This window comes from Accipiter gentilis, chromosome 7 (assembly GCF_929443795.1).
Source record: "Accipiter gentilis chromosome 7, bAccGen1.1, whole genome shotgun sequence".
NCBI lineage: Eukaryota > Metazoa > Chordata > Aves > Accipitriformes > Accipitridae > Astur > Astur gentilis.
The window spans coordinates 6,387,473-6,404,787 of record NC_064886.1 but is presented as its reverse complement, the minus strand read 5'-3'; the positions used below and the strand labels follow the sequence as shown (position 1 = coordinate 6,404,787).

The 17,315-nt window shown below is 40.5% G+C and overlaps 1 protein-coding gene across 2 annotated transcripts in view; it reads left to right on the top strand.

Annotated features, from left to right (window-relative positions):
• The window catches only part of CLTCL1 (clathrin heavy chain like 1), a 37,201-nt gene that overhangs the window by 8,533 nt on the left and 11,353 nt on the right, over positions 1-17,315 (top strand). For both annotated transcript variants that reach the window (XM_049805900.1, XM_049805901.1), the window contains exons 2-20: positions 35-242; positions 4,335-4,603; positions 4,877-5,038; positions 5,832-5,945; positions 7,300-7,473; positions 7,753-7,950; positions 8,337-8,537; positions 8,666-8,818; positions 9,451-9,573; positions 10,313-10,450; positions 10,655-10,819; positions 11,228-11,408; positions 11,769-11,932; positions 12,675-12,800; positions 13,119-13,261; positions 13,860-14,094; positions 15,958-16,080; positions 16,501-16,646; positions 17,036-17,219. In XM_049805900.1, the coding sequence (XP_049661857.1) occupies positions 35-242; positions 4,335-4,603; positions 4,877-5,038; positions 5,832-5,945; positions 7,300-7,473; positions 7,753-7,950; positions 8,337-8,537; positions 8,666-8,818; positions 9,451-9,573; positions 10,313-10,450; positions 10,655-10,819; positions 11,228-11,408; positions 11,769-11,932; positions 12,675-12,800; positions 13,119-13,261; positions 13,860-14,094; positions 15,958-16,080; positions 16,501-16,646; positions 17,036-17,219 (3,207 nt within the window). The remainder of the gene's footprint in view (positions 1-34; positions 243-4,334; positions 4,604-4,876; positions 5,039-5,831; positions 5,946-7,299; positions 7,474-7,752; positions 7,951-8,336; positions 8,538-8,665; positions 8,819-9,450; positions 9,574-10,312; positions 10,451-10,654; positions 10,820-11,227; positions 11,409-11,768; positions 11,933-12,674; positions 12,801-13,118; positions 13,262-13,859; positions 14,095-15,957; positions 16,081-16,500; positions 16,647-17,035; positions 17,220-17,315) is intronic.

Here is a 17,315-nt window from a genome sequence, read left to right as displayed (position 1 = left end):
AGGGGTAATAAAGCACTCTCTTCCATCTTTCTAGCTCCAAAATTTGGGCATTAACCCAGCAAACATTGGATTCAGTACCCTAACAATGGAATCTGACAAGTTCATCTGCATCAGGGAGAAAGTGGGAGAGCAGGCACAAGTAGTGATAATTGACATGAGTGATCCAACAACACCCATCAGACGCCCTATTTCTGCTGAAAGTGCCATCATGAATCCAGCCTCTAAAGTAATTGCGCTAAAAGGTGAGTAACCCTTTATTATTGCAGTATGAAACATACTGTTTATCTGTATTACTGCTTACATATGCTCTTAAGCTTAAGATTTATGTAAACTTTCTAAGAATGTATATGAGGATGAGAATTCTTGCCTAAACTTGCATGCTGTAGTTTTGGCAGTAGATTTTTCAGTAGTCTTTGGATGGTTTGCCTCCAAGTAGGTATGAGATGCTTGGGCTAGACACTGCAGCCTCCTATCCTCACTGAGGACCAGGTCAACATATGGTATACTTTCCCTTTAAACAGGTGCTGTAAACACAATGTTCACTTGTAAAGATGAATAGGGGTGCAAAGCCATTCTTGGTCTCTGCTCTGTCCTGGCCCTTTCTTGTAGCTCTGAAGAGCTTACTAGATAACAACAAAATGTCATAAGGATGGCCAGTAACTGTGGAAGTCTGAATGTACAAGCATGTTAAGTTTGGTAATAATGAGATCCTGCAGATAGACCTCTGCTTTCCAGTAACTGTGATTTTGATGCTGCCTTTAAGTAGTACTCTGAGCTCGAAGAAATAATTGTTAATACGTGTCTGGCTCTTCTCTTAAATGACCAACTTCTGGTATTTAATCTCAATAACTGTTACTGACTATGTACTTTTCTTCCTGCATCTTATCTAAACAGATGGTGAGTGAACTTTGTCGTGACATTTTATGTTCAGTAGTACAGAATGGTCTAATCTCATAAAAAGTACTGAACTTTAAGGTAGCCATTTGAGAGTTCACTTCATAGCCAGGTGGGGGATCTTAATCCTCTACTGGTATTATAGTGAAAATGTTCTCCATTGGCTTGTTGCTAACCATTTGGCTGCTTTGACTATTGACTGTACCAAGTGAAGGAGAAGAGTGTGCTCTCAATGTGTGTGTGTGTATATATGATGCAAGTACAGTTGATAGACAAAACCAAGTTGCAATATTTTTATGAGAGACCTCTGCTAGCATGTCCTGTGTGCTATTCATTTCTGCCTACGTGTGTTTTTTATTGTGAAAAATCATGGTGAAATTACTTAGGGGTCCAAGAAATAACTGGCCTCAGAACTGGCACAAACCCTGTAACTTCTTGTCTTTGATCTCAAGCTTATACTGACATTAGGGAAAAACTAATATGTTTGATTTGCTGAATCTGTGATTCAGCTAAGATGCTTATACATCTTGCAAAGGACTGCCTTACCTGGGGTGTGGGTGATGGTAACAATGCAAAAATAATTTCAGATCTGTTGAGTTCACTGTCCTTAATCTTGGACCCCTTTAAACAAACCATATTGGCAAGGAAAGTGCCTTCTCTAAGCTAGCAGAGCTTCATCTACCTCTTAAAAGGAAATTATATCATCTGGTTTTAAAACTAACTTACTAACTAAATGGGTTATCAACTTAAAAGAATACAGCTTTAGTCTTGCCAGTGTTAAGACTTGCTCAAAAGGAGTATTGTTCTGTCCGGGCAGAAGGTTGAGTGAATGATGTCACATTGATATGTGAAGTTGTGTTGATAGGTATTGCAAACTTAATGATCTCTTCTTCTGTCAATAATCTAATGACCAAAGGGTTGGGTAGAAAAGAGGATGAACAGAGCTACCTAACCAATGTGGTGTTACCCATGATAACCAGCAGAACTGCAGTGAGCTGCACTGAAGACATGGTTTAAGTCGGGCACTCCAGACTTTCCCTGTTGATTGGCTGAGGCTTCAGTAGTCAAAACTATTGCATTTTGTGACTCAATGTGCCATGATTGGAAGTTGCTCATAATCTGAGGATTATTGAGCAATAAATGTACAAACCCACCCTCTGAAAAAGAAATGAAATGGTTCTTGATTTAAACTGAAATACAGTATGCACAATTTCATTTCTGGATTGCATGTGGCATTCTCCTGGTGTACCAAGATTTATGCTTTGTCCTTGTGTTCGTGATTCTCTTGCTTTGCTCTGTAGTGAGGGTACTCCCCAGTTGGTGCAAGTGGAGAATGCAACACTCAGGAGTGCTTCCATTCTCTGTGGAATGGAGAAACTTCATGCTCCAGTGAACTGAAATGTAAATTCTCATGCAGTGTTCAAAAAACAAAGGTGCTTACTTGACTACGCCTGTAGAGAATAGTACAAGTAGACTGATTAGTCTGGTAGCTTGATCAGAAAAACTTACGTAAGAGTCTGGCTTTTTGTCTCGGATTTTGGCCTAAAAGTGTTTAAGTAGACATAAGACTCAAAACTCACATTGCCCTCACTATGAATTTATAGCAGGTTCTGCTCTCAATCCAAATACTGATATTTTTTTTGTAGTTTAATTACAGTTTAGAGTTCTGAAGTTTGAATTTGTTGCCACACTTAAATTGTATTGCTGTAGCTCCTGTGGCCCCCAACATGCAGAGCTAGCTGTCTGATGAAGCTTCTAAAGCCATTTCCAACTGTAACACAGCAGTCAAATTTAGTCTAGAAGACAGACAAGGATGAGCTTTTAGCTTGTTCCAGTAGCTTATTGGTTTCTTCTGTGTTCTTAAAACTAGGAAGGACATTCTGCTTCCTTTTCAGGAAGACCTGACTTAGATTCTGCATGCATATACTGGTATTCCTGTTTAGATGGAGACTTTCCAGAACTACTTGTCTGCCTTCTGCCTGTGAGACTGCACACTGTGGAAGTTCCAAAATCAAGCCCTTGATAGCATCAGTCCACTGCTGGACAAATTGTTGTCCAATACAGTAAATACACTGTTTCTGTCAGTTTACAGCTGGTGTTAGGCCTGGGCTTATTGCATTTATATAATATGATAACTGCATGTGCAGAGCAAGGTGGTCAGAAACGGGCTGCTTTTGATCCCAGGAAAGCTAGCAAGCTGTCCTGGGAACTAGTTGATCAGATTAACACTTCTTCATGCAGTTAATCCAGGCAGCATAAATGCTGCATGTGGTAGCTGTCAAGTCTTGTGTTGTCTCTTGACACTGCATTAAACTAATATGATCAATTTACTGTATAAATTATGCTAAAATGTTATAGAGAAGTCTGAGATGCATATTAACTTGGGGTTAGTATCTCTTGAAAATGATTCCTCAGTGGCCAGCAGCCTTCATCTATCAAAACTTCCCAGTAGAATGAACATCTACCAGTTTGATAGTCAGAAGTGTTACTAGCAGGGAAAACATTTCTGAAATGTGGATAGAAATAATGGCATTACAAGCCAATACTCTAGCAGTCTGAGTGGGTGTCTTGTGAACAGAAAACAATATTCCTAGAGCTGAGTCGTCTCATCTGCAGTGAAGTAAAACATCAGTTTGACTTTCTGAAGGGAACAGAGTCCCTTATTCTTTATAGGTTGGTTCAATTAACATTAGCTTTAAGTATACCCTTATTAGCTGCTTCTGGTAATTAAAAGGAATACTGAGGTCAAGCTTAAACCTGCAATATAGTAACCTAAATCATGAAGCAGTAACCTTACCTGGAACTAAAACTCCAAACTTTTCTATAATCTTTCTAAACTTTTGACTGTCTTCTTCAATAGGCACTTGTATTACTGTTGTACAGAGCCCATCCATCTCCTAGTTAAGCGCAGAGATCATTCAGCAGAAAAATAAAATGGAAGCTGTGGTCTTGGGCTATCTCAAGAGCTGTTGCAAGTCTTGTGCTGTTGGACTTGGTCCAGGTCATCTACAGCAGCTACTGAATTGACACAAACTGGAGCTGTTCTTTATTAATTATACTGAATGGCATCTACTAGACACCCATAATTTGATATACCAGTTCTGCTACCTAAACCAGAGTTTACACAAGCTCTGTAGTTTAGACTGTCTTTTAACTATGGCTTATAGTTAATTAAAATGTCTATGCTTGTCAGTTGTTGGACTGTCCATGTAAGTGTCCATGAGAAGTAGACTTTTTTGGTTCAGGGATGGTAGAGGTGGGGAGGGGAGTCCATTTGATAAGAGCCAAATATCAAAGGAGGCTCAGATGTGACAGGACACTAACCCTGTCTGTAACATTATTGGAATAGTGGGTTAAACAGGGTGCTTGTAAACAGGTGGACTACAAGATGGCCATTGTGGTAATCTGTCTATGATGTTTCTTGGGTTTTGTCATACTAGCTGGGAAAACACTTCAGATCTTTAACATTGAGATGAAAAGTAAAATGAAAGCCCACACGATGGCAGAGGAAGTGATCTTCTGGAAATGGATATCTGTGAATACAGTTGCCTTGGTGACAGAGACAGCAGTCTACCACTGGAGCATGGAGGGAGAATCGCAACCCCAAAAGATGTTTGACAGGCATGCTAGTCTTGCGGGCTGCCAAATCATCAATTACAGAACAGATGAACACCAAAAATGGCTGCTGCTGATAGGAATTTCAGCACAGGTAAGTTAGCTGGAAACAGCATGCTATGAAAACAATCAGGAGAGCCCTGTCCCCACTTCACTTAATAGCTGCTATAGTTTCTTAACTTTGGTTTCTATAGATCAAAATTTCAAAGATATCTTTTGTGTAGGAATAACTTGACCTTTAGTGTGATTAAAGTGTTGGAGGAGGGGATGAGAGGCATTTGCTGCTTTTTAGTTTACTGTCCCAAAGGTCTTGCTATAAACATCTGAAATCTTATCTCTAAAAGCTGACCTTTCTTCTTTTTTCTAGCAAAATCGTGTGGTTGGTGCAATGCAGCTATACTCAGTTGATAGAAAAGTCTCCCAACCTATAGAGGGCCATGCAGCAGCTTTTGCAGAATTCAAAATAGAGGGAAATGCCAAACCTTCTACCCTCTTCTGTTTTGCTGTGAGGAGTCCTGCAGGGGGCAAGGTAAAGTCTGCAGCTGTTTTACTGTTCTGCTGTAACAGAACTCTACTAATAGAACTTCAGTGATAACACAGTTTAGTGTATTCTTTCTGAAGAACAGCTGGGGAACCGTGTGTGCAGCATGTTTGGTCAGTGTCAAAATGCTTTCTTTCAATAGGGTAGAAACTGCAAAAAGTCTTAAGTTGCTTGGGTGAAACTTAGACATAAGAGCAAATGTGGATGCATAAGAGCAAACGTCGATGCATTTAAGAACTGAGCTCAGGGTGTTAAAGCATCAATTTATGCCCACATGGGGTTTTTTGTGTGTATGAAGTTAAGTCGAATTCAGTACAGAAAGAGGCTAGATAAGCCTTAGTGCTGTAGGTAGGTTGTTTGCATCAAACTGATAGTGGAATTTAGTAGCAGTTGAATGCTACAACTGCTGAGCAGTCTGTAAAGAGCTGAGGTAACATTAAAATACCTTCAGCGCTCTAGACTTGTCCTGCAAAATTGATGAATTGACAATTCTCACTCAAAACATCTTGAACAAGTAGTCTTGAATAAAAATAATCTGCTTTCATAGAAAGCGTGAGGTTTTACTCTTTTTGATCTTTTCCCCACTTTTTAAGTTACAGAAAACTTGTCCCTCTGATAAATATCTGGAGCACAGCTCCCCGGACTGTGCTGGTTCTGGATTGGGCAGATATTCATTAGCCAAGTGTGGCAGATGACTTCAGTAGCATATCTGAAAAGAGGAATTTCTTTCATGTGGCTGTACTTGCAGGCAATCTTGTGACATGTACTCTTTTCTTCCTAGCTGCACATAATTGAAGTAGGTCAGCCAGCTACTGGAAATCAGCCATTTGTTAAGAAAGCTGTTGATGTGTTTTTCCCACCTGAGGCACAGACAGACTTTCCTGTGGCAATGCAGGTAAATGTTTGACCCTCAAAAAACCAACTTTACAGCCTGGCAAGTAGCTGCCATCTCTGTTGTAAAGAATGCTTTCTATTAGTGCTTTGCTGTCATTCTTCCTAGTTCTGGGAAGGGTGTTAATACATTTGTGGGAGGTAGACTGGATCTTAGAACAGTAACTCAAACACAGATATTTAGGCTGCTCCAGTATTTGTCCAGATATGTCAACTTGAGGTTGTATTTAGGGAGGAAAAAAATGTCAACCAAAAAAACCCCAAACAAAAAACCCCCACAACAACAGAAAAACACCAAACAAAAAGCCCCAGCAAAACCCCTACTAACCCACCACCCCACCCCCAACAACAACAAAAAATCAGACCCCCAAAACCTCAATAGTGTCTTCTGGTAGAATGTCTCTAATATTGCTTTGGCTATTGAACTTACTATTAATGTTCAAAGTTCTGGATAAGAATGTTATGGTGCTTGAAGTAGCTTCATATGAAAGTGGCATTTCATCTACAGTAGATGTCACTGAGACAGATGGATTAGGGAGTCTTGTATCAGCATACTTCCTGTAGTAGCAGCACAGAAGCAGCAATTTGGGACATTAATGGGAGGTTCTTTAGGAAAGAACATAGCTGGTTGCCTTGACAGACCAAACTTCACTTAGCATGTGTGCAGGACTGGAAATTGTGTAATAAAAGCAAACTATCTCAGAGCATGCAGCTGCTGACCAGTCTAATAGACCAGCTTCATAAACAAACCAGGAGATGCCTTAAACTAAGGTAAACAAAGGAAGCTGTCTACATGGCAGGATTCATGTGGCTCTGTACTTCAGCTTGAGGTATAATTAACAAAACATCTGAAGACTTGTTTCGGAGTGAAAGTACTTTGAAGACCATTTTGGCTTGAAAGCCTCCCCAGTTTAAGTGACTTGACAGGTAAACTGGAGTACTCAGTAGCTGAGCTTGGTTTAGGTTCTGCTGGTACTTTGGGTAGGCCGTGTTGGAAGAGTGGGACTATCTCATTAATATTTCTGAACAGAAACTTGTACTGACATATCTAGACCAGAATGCTGATTATGCCCAAACTTTCTTCCTCAGCCTGACTCATTAGGATGAGGAGTATGTCCTTTGCTGCAGCTGAACTTTAATTTCCCTTCAGCCTCTCTATTCAGTGGAGCTATGGCTGCAAATGGCCAGCAATGCTGTTCATTGCTTTGAGTCTGTAAGGAAGAAGCCCGAAGCTATATTTGTTCTTGGTGTCAGTGCAAAGGCATGTCACTGCAGTACTGTCTTGTGACTAGGCTAAAGGCAGCTGTCTTGACTGTTATAGTCTTAGTCTTGACTAATAAAAACTCATCTTTTGGCAGATTGGAATTAAGCATGGTGTTATCTACCTGATCACAAAGTATGGATATATTCACATGTATGACTTGGAGTCTGGAGTGTGCATCTACATGAACCGTATTAGTGCTGATACTATCTTTGTCACAGCTCCTCATGAACCTACCTCAGGCATTATTGGTGTGAATAAAAAAGGACAGGTAACAAATCCAGCACTCTGATTTTGAGCCTTTTAAAGCTCAGATGGAATGTAACAAACCTAATGAGTGACTTGATGCAACAAATGTCGTGGAAGGAAGGAAGTAACTACTTGATTAGTCAGTTTTTAACCTCTCCTAGTAGGGAGAGTCCTCCCTGTTTGGGGAGGGACTTGGGTTTTTTAATAATCTAGTACTTCACTGATAGCCATTTTGGTTGCTATATTTCATAGTAGTTGTGGAAAGGACAGTACTCCTCAATATGCCTTTTGTCCTTTCCAGGTGCTTTCTGTATGTGTTGAGGAAGACAACATAGTGAACTACGCTACGAATGTTCTCCAGAATCCTGACTTGGGCCTGCGTATGGCTATACGTAGTAATCTAGCTGGGGCAGAGGAATTATTTGCTAGAAAGTTCAACACACTGTTTGCTCAAGGAAGCTATGCAGATGCTGCTAAAGTAGCTGCATCTGCACCAAAGGTAAATAACTCCAAAGGTACAGCTTAGAAGTCATGGGGATTTGCCTTAGCTTAGTGGACTTGCTTAGCTCACTTGCATTTCAGTACTTGACATTCAACAACTGAAGTGCTGTGATACTAGCCTTAGTTCTCTGCAGTCTGGTGGTTGTACTGACTAATATTCTCCTGTATCCCATAAAGGAGCATCTGCTCTACTTTTCCAACCATAGACTGGACTTGCTTGTGGCCACTGACTTCTTGCTAGAATGTCACTGGTTTGGTGAAGATCTCCATCTTGAAGGCTTAAGAGTAGATGCTTCAGTGTAGAGCTTAACACCTGTTTTTTGACTAATGCTATTCAGCTTTCAGTAATTAAACATTTCTTCTCTCTATCTTGTGCCTCTTCAGGGAATTCTACGTACCAGTGATACAATCAGAAAGTTCCAGAGTGTACCAGCTCAGCCTGGGCAGGCCTCTCCCCTGCTCCAGTACTTTGGAATATTGCTTGACCAGGGACAGCTGAACAAGTTTGAGTCTCTGGAGCTCTGTCGCCCCGTCCTACAGCAGGGCCGCAAGCAGCTTCTGGAGAAGTGGTTGAAGGAAGACAAGGTAGGCTCACTCAATCATGACACTAGCCTTAATGCTGTTGTCTTGTAACAATTGAGTGTGAACAACACTTTTGTTGATACTACATCTCTGAATTCTTCTGCTTGACAAAATACCCCTTCTGACTTCAGCTGGAGTGCTCAGAGGAGCTGGGAGACTTGGTGAAGACAGCTGACCCAACCCTTGCACTCAGTGTCTATCTTCGTGCTAATGTGCCAAACAAAGTGATTCAGTGCTTTGCTGAAACTGGTCAATTCCAGAAAATAGTGCTGTATGCTAAAAAGGTAAAGTTGTTTACCACAAACTACTAGACTCTATCTTATGTTTAATGTGTACATTCTCAAGCTATCTTCCATGAGATAAGTTTGATTCCTGTAACTTAAAACCGATAAGTAGGTAAGATTGAGAAACAGTGTTTTCTTCATTGTCATAGTGCAGATCATAGTGTATGACTAAGGTCTGAGCAGTCTGCAAAAAAAATTAAATTCAGAACACCCAGAAGTTTATGAACGATCAAATTAATGGACTGGCTCAAGGTTGTTCTAGAGAATAAAGATAAGATTTTTTTTTTCCTAAGATCATAAGACTTTTTTTGGATGGATTACAAAACAATTTGCCTCATGTCCACTTTTAAGTCTAGGACCTTATTTGATAGATAGTGCCTTAAGACTGTTGAAAGATTTGTTCCTAGCAGTTTTCTTACCTAGCAGGAGAAATGCCCTGGCACAAGTTCAGTTACTAAGTAGGTGAATACTGAATTTCTGTGTCAACAGACAAGCAATGCTTTTGTCTGAGAATTCCTGGAAGATGGGGGATGGGCACGGCAACCTCACAGCAGTTCATACTAAAGAATGTGAAGGCTTAAAAAATGTGTAAAGCTTCCCAGACATTGCATGAATGTTTCTGAAATCTCTAGGTTGGCTATACCCCAGACTGGATCTTCTTACTGAGAAGTGTGATGAGAGTCAGTCCAGAGCAAGGCCTGCAGTTCTCTCAGATGCTGGTACAGGATGAGGAGCCACTGGCTAACATTAACCAGGTGATGCCTACAACAAAAGTACTGGTCTCTTTCTAGACAGAGGTAATAGCATAGTACCATTTTGGTGACTGGTAAGGCCAGTTCAGGTCTCTAGTTGACTTGACTAGAATAGTTTAGTCACTTTAACCAAATTTGGTTACCATTAAGTCTTGAGGCAAGTGTGCTCTCAAGTTTTTGTGGAAGCTTTCTGGCTTATTACTGTAATATTGATAATGAATCTGCCCCAGTCTTAGTCTAAGCGATAGTGTTGCTGTCCTACTGTTGGCTTTAATGGAGCATACACTAACTCTTCCCATGCAGAGAATTTACAGGAAGGCAAACAAAGTCGAGTGCTGGCTGCCAGTGGCCATTTCTGGTTAAATGGACAGAGAAATAAGGCAACAATTTACATTAATAAATAATTGAAGTTACTTAGAAAAAGTCTTAGCTTTTCTTGTAGCAACTACTTCAACAAGAGAGAAGGGATGGGATTTGCATGCTGTGTTAAGATTAGAGTGGGTGGCAAAATCTGGCACAATAGCTTAAAGTAATGTGCTGCTTACATTCTAGAGAAAAAGAAAACAGTGTGAAACTTGTCTCTATTACCATGGTAGCAATCCTGTGACAACAAAGGGAATACAGCATGCTAGGTGCTGTGATGAGCTGCCTTTCTAGCCTTCTAGCCAGGCCATTAGTATATACAGATAAATGTGCATGTGTGTATATAGACCCCCTTCTCTAACTTGACCAATCTCAACAGATTGTAGATGTGTTCATGGAGAACAGTCTTATTCAGCAGTGCACATCCTTTCTGTTGGATGCCCTGAAAAATAACCGCCCTGCGGAAGGCCACCTTCAGACTCGTCTCCTGGAAATGAATTTGATTCATGCCCCGCAGGTAAGATCTCTTAACCTAGTTCCTCCAAAAAGTGAAGGAGAGACAATGGTAGGCTTGCACAAGAATATGATGTCTGATACTGAGCCATAAGTAGTTAAGCAACATCAGAGACTACTAATGAGTCAGTGCTGTGACTCTTCAATAACTTTTAGGCTGAGCTGTGGTGATTCTCTGACAGTCTGAATATGAAATGTGACCTCCTAGGTTGCAGATGCCATTCTTGGAAACCAAATGTTTACACACTATGATCGTGCTCATATTGCCCAGTTGTGTGAGAAGGCAGGCTTGCTCCAGCGAGCTTTGGAACACTACACGGATCTCTATGATATTAAACGTGCTGTTGTTCATACTCACCTCTTGAATCCTGAGGTAAGTCTGTCTTGCAGAGTAAGAAAGTGGAAGCTTAAGTACATGAATGCTCTTTAGCACTTTTTTAGCTGCTAAAAATCCCTGCAGCTGCTATAAGGTGGTTTGTAGGTAGCAAAGTAGCACATGCAGCTGTGATTCAAGAACACTTGTTTAGCTAATGATTAAACTGTAATCTATACTTTTGATGGCTTAAATCTGACCTCAGTTTCCCAGGTAGGCATTTCAAATCTTGCTTCCAAACTGTGTTTTGTAGTTGTAAAGATGGTGAGTGTGTTTCTTTTTAAGTCTTTGGTCTTAGCACATGGAAGACTTCTCTCTAGTAGCTGGGGTAGAAACTCTGTCTAGCTGCCACATTTTAAAAGTCAAATCCTGTATAAGTTACTGAGTAAAACTTCTATCTCTTTGCAGTGGCTTGTGAACTTCTTTGGCTCTCTCTCAGTTGAAGACTCTGTGGAGTGTTTGCGTGCCATGCTGTCAGCCAACATTAGGCAAAACCTACAACTCTGTGTACAAGTTGCTTCTAAATACCATGAGCAGCTTGGTACCCAGTCGCTTGTGGAGCTTTTTGAATCTTTCAAAAGCTATGAAGGTACAGTATTAGAGGGAAGCAGCTTACTTGGAAGCACTACTTGATTGAAGCTAATAGTAAGGATTGTAGTTTTTATGGGAGAGGTACTTGTCGCATGGCTGGACCTTAGAATGCATTTATCAAAGTGAGCCCTAGGGGTAGCTTTGTTCAAGATGGTTTCTTAACCCACTTGAGTAAAGATCAGAAAGAAGGATGAAACCTGAAAGAGGGGGAAAAAAATCCTTCTGATTTTTTTCCTGCAGTTGAATGAAAGCTACATTCTTAGCAGGGTTGAACCAAGTCACAAGCTGAAGCCCATGAAAGTCTGCACTTGCTTCACTTACCCTTCTAACAATGTTAAAAACATGTGACTCTTTCTAGGACTGTTCTATTTCTTGGGTTCCATTGTAAACTTCAGCCAGGATCCAGATGTTCACTTCAAGTACATCCAGGCAGCTTGCAAGACTGGTCAGATAAAGGAAGTGGAAAGAATCTGCCGTGAAAGTAACTGCTATAACCCAGAACGGGTGAAGAATTTTCTGAAGGTAAATATTCTGTCCAATGGATTGAGCAGTCCTCTGTTTTCCTTAGCAGCAGAACTATGGCCTTCTAATGGAGGGAAATACCAACTCTAGGTTTAGCTGGCATGGCTGTGAGTAGTCTACTGTGTAGCTGGAATAGGAATCTGATCCTGTTCCAGGTATATAATAGGTCCTGTTTAGGCTACCTCCAGGAAAAAAAAATCCCAACTTCACCATTTCTTTAAAATTAGCCTATATGATATAACTTGTACCAGACTCATGAGTATGTTGTCACCTACCAGTAGGTGAATCTAGGCTGGCAGAAGGAAAGACTATGCTGAAGTATTCAGAAGGAGCTTTATCAAGGGTATTGGCAAGACAAAGCTTGTTAAGCTGGAGTCAAGCTATACTACAATACTTCACGTGCTTTGTGTCTGGTAAAATGGGATTTTAATGCCACTTCATTTTGCACTGTTAAGTTCTTGGCCCAGCAACTGTCTTCTGAATTGAAATGTGAATTGATAGTCAAATTGAAGCTAGACATGTTGGCACTTCATGAAGAGCTTAAACTTAAAACTCAGCTGATAGACTGGCCACATGATATTCGTAGTGGGTAATTTCCTTTTGAAGTCAGTTGTCTGCTTGTCAGTCTTAAATTTGTATGTATTGTGACTTCTAGTACTAAGGGAACTTGGCCAGACTTTCCTGCTTTGAAAACAATTCAACAAATGGTGGTTGCTTACTTTTTTTTCTTCACAAAATACAGGAGGCAAAGCTCACTGACCAGCTTCCTCTGATCATTGTCTGTGATCGATTTGACTTTGTTCATGACCTGGTGCTCTACTTATATCGCAATAATCTGCAGAAGTATATAGAGATCTATGTACAGAAGGTAAGGGGAATCCAGTTTTAAGCTCTTGCTCTTTCCTTCCTTAGAAGGATCTTAACCTTTCACTAGACTAATGCAGAATCTGATATGTCTCTTTTATGCCTGTACTTTTAGTGCAGAGGCTCTTCAATAAGCCTTTTGTCTATTATAAACATATAGGTGTATTTTTTCCTGGAATGTATACAAAAATGTGTTAGTAACTTAAAATTCATTACTCTAAAGCATAGTTTAAATTGTTAACAAGAACTTCCCCATGTGGAAGACTGGGGTGGGTTATTTGTAATGCTAATAACTAATTTTAATGATGGTGGTTTATTCTAGGTGAATCCTAGCCGTATACCAGCAGTGGTTGGAGGGCTTCTTGATGTGGATTGTTCTGAAGATGTCATTAAGAACTTGATCATGGTGGTTAGAGGCCAGTTCTCAACAGATGAGCTGGTGGCTGAAGTGGAAAAAAGAAATCGGTAATGAAAATGCATCTGTAGACATGAGTAGTGGGTTTTCCTGACCATGGTATACAAATTGAATTGGGTGCAGTTTTGTTGAATGATACAATACTAGTACTGTTTTATGTTTCTTTATAGAAAAGCAGCTTAGATTTGCTAGTCGGTCTCTTGATTACTTGGGCCATATAGGAATGCCTGACAGCAGTACATGAGTAACATGGCTTTTGAACACTTCCTGTACAGCTAACCATAGGATGTGCCTTTGGAGTAAATCTGGATAAAACTGTCTTGACAGTCTTGTTGAAGGCACACAGCAGCTTGTTTAATTAGTTTGTAGGTACCTGTAAAATAAGCAAATGGCTTTAAGTGTGAAGAGCTAGCCAATAGAACAGGCGTTGAAAGATTGCAAAACTAGTGGCATCTGCAACTGTACCTGATGTTAAACTGCAGGTCTGGCCTCCACTCATTTAATACTCATTAAAAATAACTGGCTGATCTCAGTCTGCTTTTAAGTCTGACCAGCAGACTAGCTTGAAGGGAAGGCGAGGTATTAATGGGTAGCTGTCAAGCATACCTCAATCTGACTTGTAAACCTAAAATATTTGCTTCTTCAAAGGCTTAAGTTGCTGTTGCCATGGCTTGAATCAAGGATTCATGAAGGCTGTGAAGAACCTGCGACTCATAATGCCTTGGCCAAAATCTACATTGACAGTAATAATAATCCAGAGCGGTTCCTTCGTGAGAATCCTTACTATGACAGCCGGGTAGTTGGCAAATACTGTGAAAAGAGGGACCCTCATCTGGCCTGCGTTGCTTATGAGAGGGGGCAGTGTGATCTGGAACTCATAAAGGTTAGCAAAACTGCATTTATAAACATGTTAAAGAACTACTTGCTGCCTGAAGTGGAAGCCTAGCTGGCTCTTTGTCTTAACACAGAATCTTGTCTCGCAGTCTCACTCAGGAGTTGAGGTAGGCAGGTTTCTTCTATATGGAGACAGTAACCTTCATGCTGATGAGAACTCTTATGCTATATGTCCAAACTAAAATTATATAACTCTGCAGCTTTAGGGTACCATTCATGTCTTTCATCTGCTGATTCTGCTTAAAATTAAACTCTTTATTGGGCCCAGTTAATGAATATGCCTACTGTTAAACCTTTGTTAATATGATTTTTTTTGAGCCTTGAGCACTTGATCAGCAGAAGGGACAGGCTGTCATCTAGCTTGACTCTACAGTAGGAAGAAGAGCTTTCCTGAAACTAGAATGGGGCTTGTAATTTTCCCTTATTGTTGTTGACCCTGAGAGTTGCTCCAATGCATAAATAGAAATGAGGAAAATAACTGTTGACAGTCAAACCGTAAGGACTTACTCCGATAGCATTCTTCTATCTAAAGCTTGTTGATTCCTAGAACCTCCCTTGGAAGTTCAAGGGCAGGTGAAATTCCCAGGGTTCTCCAAACACATCCTAATTTCACACTGAACACCAGAGTTTAATGCCAGATTGTAGTGCTTATGACTGCTGAGAAGGAAAACATTCTCCTTCTACCTGCACTTTTGCACTAGTATATGCAAAGAATGTCAGCTGTGTAGGGCTAAGAACTAGCCTGTTTTGCCCTGTTTGAAAGGAAGTAAATGCTGTTCCCTGGTAAGGCCTACCCTGTGAGTGTTAAAACGGTGGTATAATCTAGGTTTCCTGTTGAAAGTGGATGACTTTCCAGACTGAAGCAGCTATTTTTGAAGTAATACCTCCCCTATAGATGTAAAAAAAAAAATCTGGCTATATTTGGCACTCTTTATTTCAAGGTATGAAGGTGGGTCCGAGCTGTTGACTTTACTAGGATGTGCTTTAACATTCTGGCTAACCATAAAAAAACACCTGCCAGTAACAGTTTCTTCCTTGAACTGATGTTCTGAGCAGGTGTTTCTGGTTATGGAGAAAAGATCTTCCTTGTGTAAGAATTATTCTTGAGACCTTGTTGCCTCCTAGAAGAGGGCTCAACTCCTGCAACTAATAGATGTAAAATATAAAGCAAGATTGTGTGACTACTAATTTGTTTACAGCAAAGTACTTGAGATTCCAAGAGCTAATGTGGATACTAACAAAACATGACCTGTTGGTAGAAGATGGAATACACCTTCAGATTTCTACTCATGTAGTTTGAAATCAAAGCTAGTGGTGCTAATAGGATCATAACTCATAACTCTTCCTTGCTGCACTTTTATTGGAGATTTCACATTTATTCTATACCCTTAACATTGTAACATGGGAATCCAAGCATTTGCTACTCTGCACACTTCCAGTGTAAAGCTAATGACACCAAATCTGTAACCTATTTCTAGCTTTAAACACCAGCACCGTTCCTCAGTTCACTCCTTAACACTGCCCAGGCAAGTGGCTCCCTTTCTAGATTTAAAACTTAAGTTCTTCAGGCTTCTGCAGGTCTTCACTTCAAACAGAAGCAAATAGTTACTGTGAAGCCACTGTCACAGTATTTGTGTGTCGGGCAAAACCAAGAGAAGCTATAGAAATTCTGCTGGAGACCTTCTCCATGAGCCTTCCAGATCAGAGGTTGGGTAAGAACTTGTCTGTGGCATTTAGCATTGGTCAGCAATTAGTTCTAGTCAGTCTTCTAGACTGTCTGATTCATAGCTAGCTAAACCTGTCTTGTGGTACTGACCCTTGATATTAATGCTAATACTTGTAACTTCTTCAGGTCTGCAATGAGAACTCACTGTTTAAGAGTGAGGCTCGCTATCTGGTGCGCAGGAAGGACCCTGAGCTCTGGGCAAATGTTCTGGAAGAAAACAACCCATTCAGGCGGCAGCTTATTGACCAGGTACAGCACAAAGGCTAAATTTCCAGTATGAGGAGACCTCAGGATGCCTCAGAAACATTATGGAGCATTAAAGTAGCTGTTTTCCCCACAAGGTCCCTTGAGGCCCCATCTCAACCATATAGAAATTTCTAAGAGTTTGAGTGGCAGGTATTAATTCTGACCTTCATGGTCAGAAAATCTAGTTACCAGTAAGACATCATTTCTGTCCTGTGGAGTGACCTACCTTTAGTGAATTTGCTCCCTACACAGACCAAAGGTGTGACTTTTAATAGCTATGTCCTGTATAGAAGTAGCTCTTTCTTGCCGTTTATGATAAAATACTCTCAAAGTTCTGAAGCCTTAATTTGTAGTTCACTGGAATATGTTGGCAATTATCTCATTTGGGGAAAACACTTAATACTCTCCTGCCTTCAAATCCAGGTTGTCCAAACAGCTTTATCAGAGACACAGGATCCAGAGGAAGTTTCTGTAACTGTGAAAGCTTTCATGACGGCTGACCTGCCTAATGAATTGATTGAGTTATTGGAAAAAATTGTCTTGGATAATTCTGTATTCAGTGAACACAGGTAAGAGGAGAGCTTTGTCCACAAGTTTAGCCTATTCAGTGCCTTTGTTTAGGTGGTGAAGTGACCAAAGTTATTTGTGCGTTTCTTGGTTGCAGGACCTAAGCACTCTTAAATGTGTAGAATGAGGTGAAAAAGCAAAATTTGAAGTGCTCTGTGCTTTAAGAACAGAGCTAGTTCACACTATGCAGTTCACAGTGATGTGTTAAGAGAACACTGATATTGATAAGCCTTTTCTTTTTGGAAGGCGAATATCGGTGCTTCTCAATCTGGGGTTGAAAGGTTGTTGCTAGTGACAGCAAGTGGGTGTATTTTTTTGCATGTACAATATATGTCACTTAAGCAGGTGTTACCATGCACTGCTTATAGCCTATGCCTTCTGTTAACCAAAGGAATCTCCAGAATCTGTTGATCCTGACTGCCATTAAGGCTGACCGTACTCGTGTGATGGAATACATCAATCGGCTGGATAACTATGATGCCCCAGATATAGCAAACATTGCCATCAGTAATGAGCTATATGAAGAAGCATTTGCTATATTCAGAAAATTTGATGTTAATACTTCAGCAATTCAGGTGAGGTGTGGTTCCTGCATGAAGGCGTAGAATGCTAGTAATGAAGAGAATGGGGAGTGTACTGTTACATTGATTCTCAAGGGGTGATTGTCACTT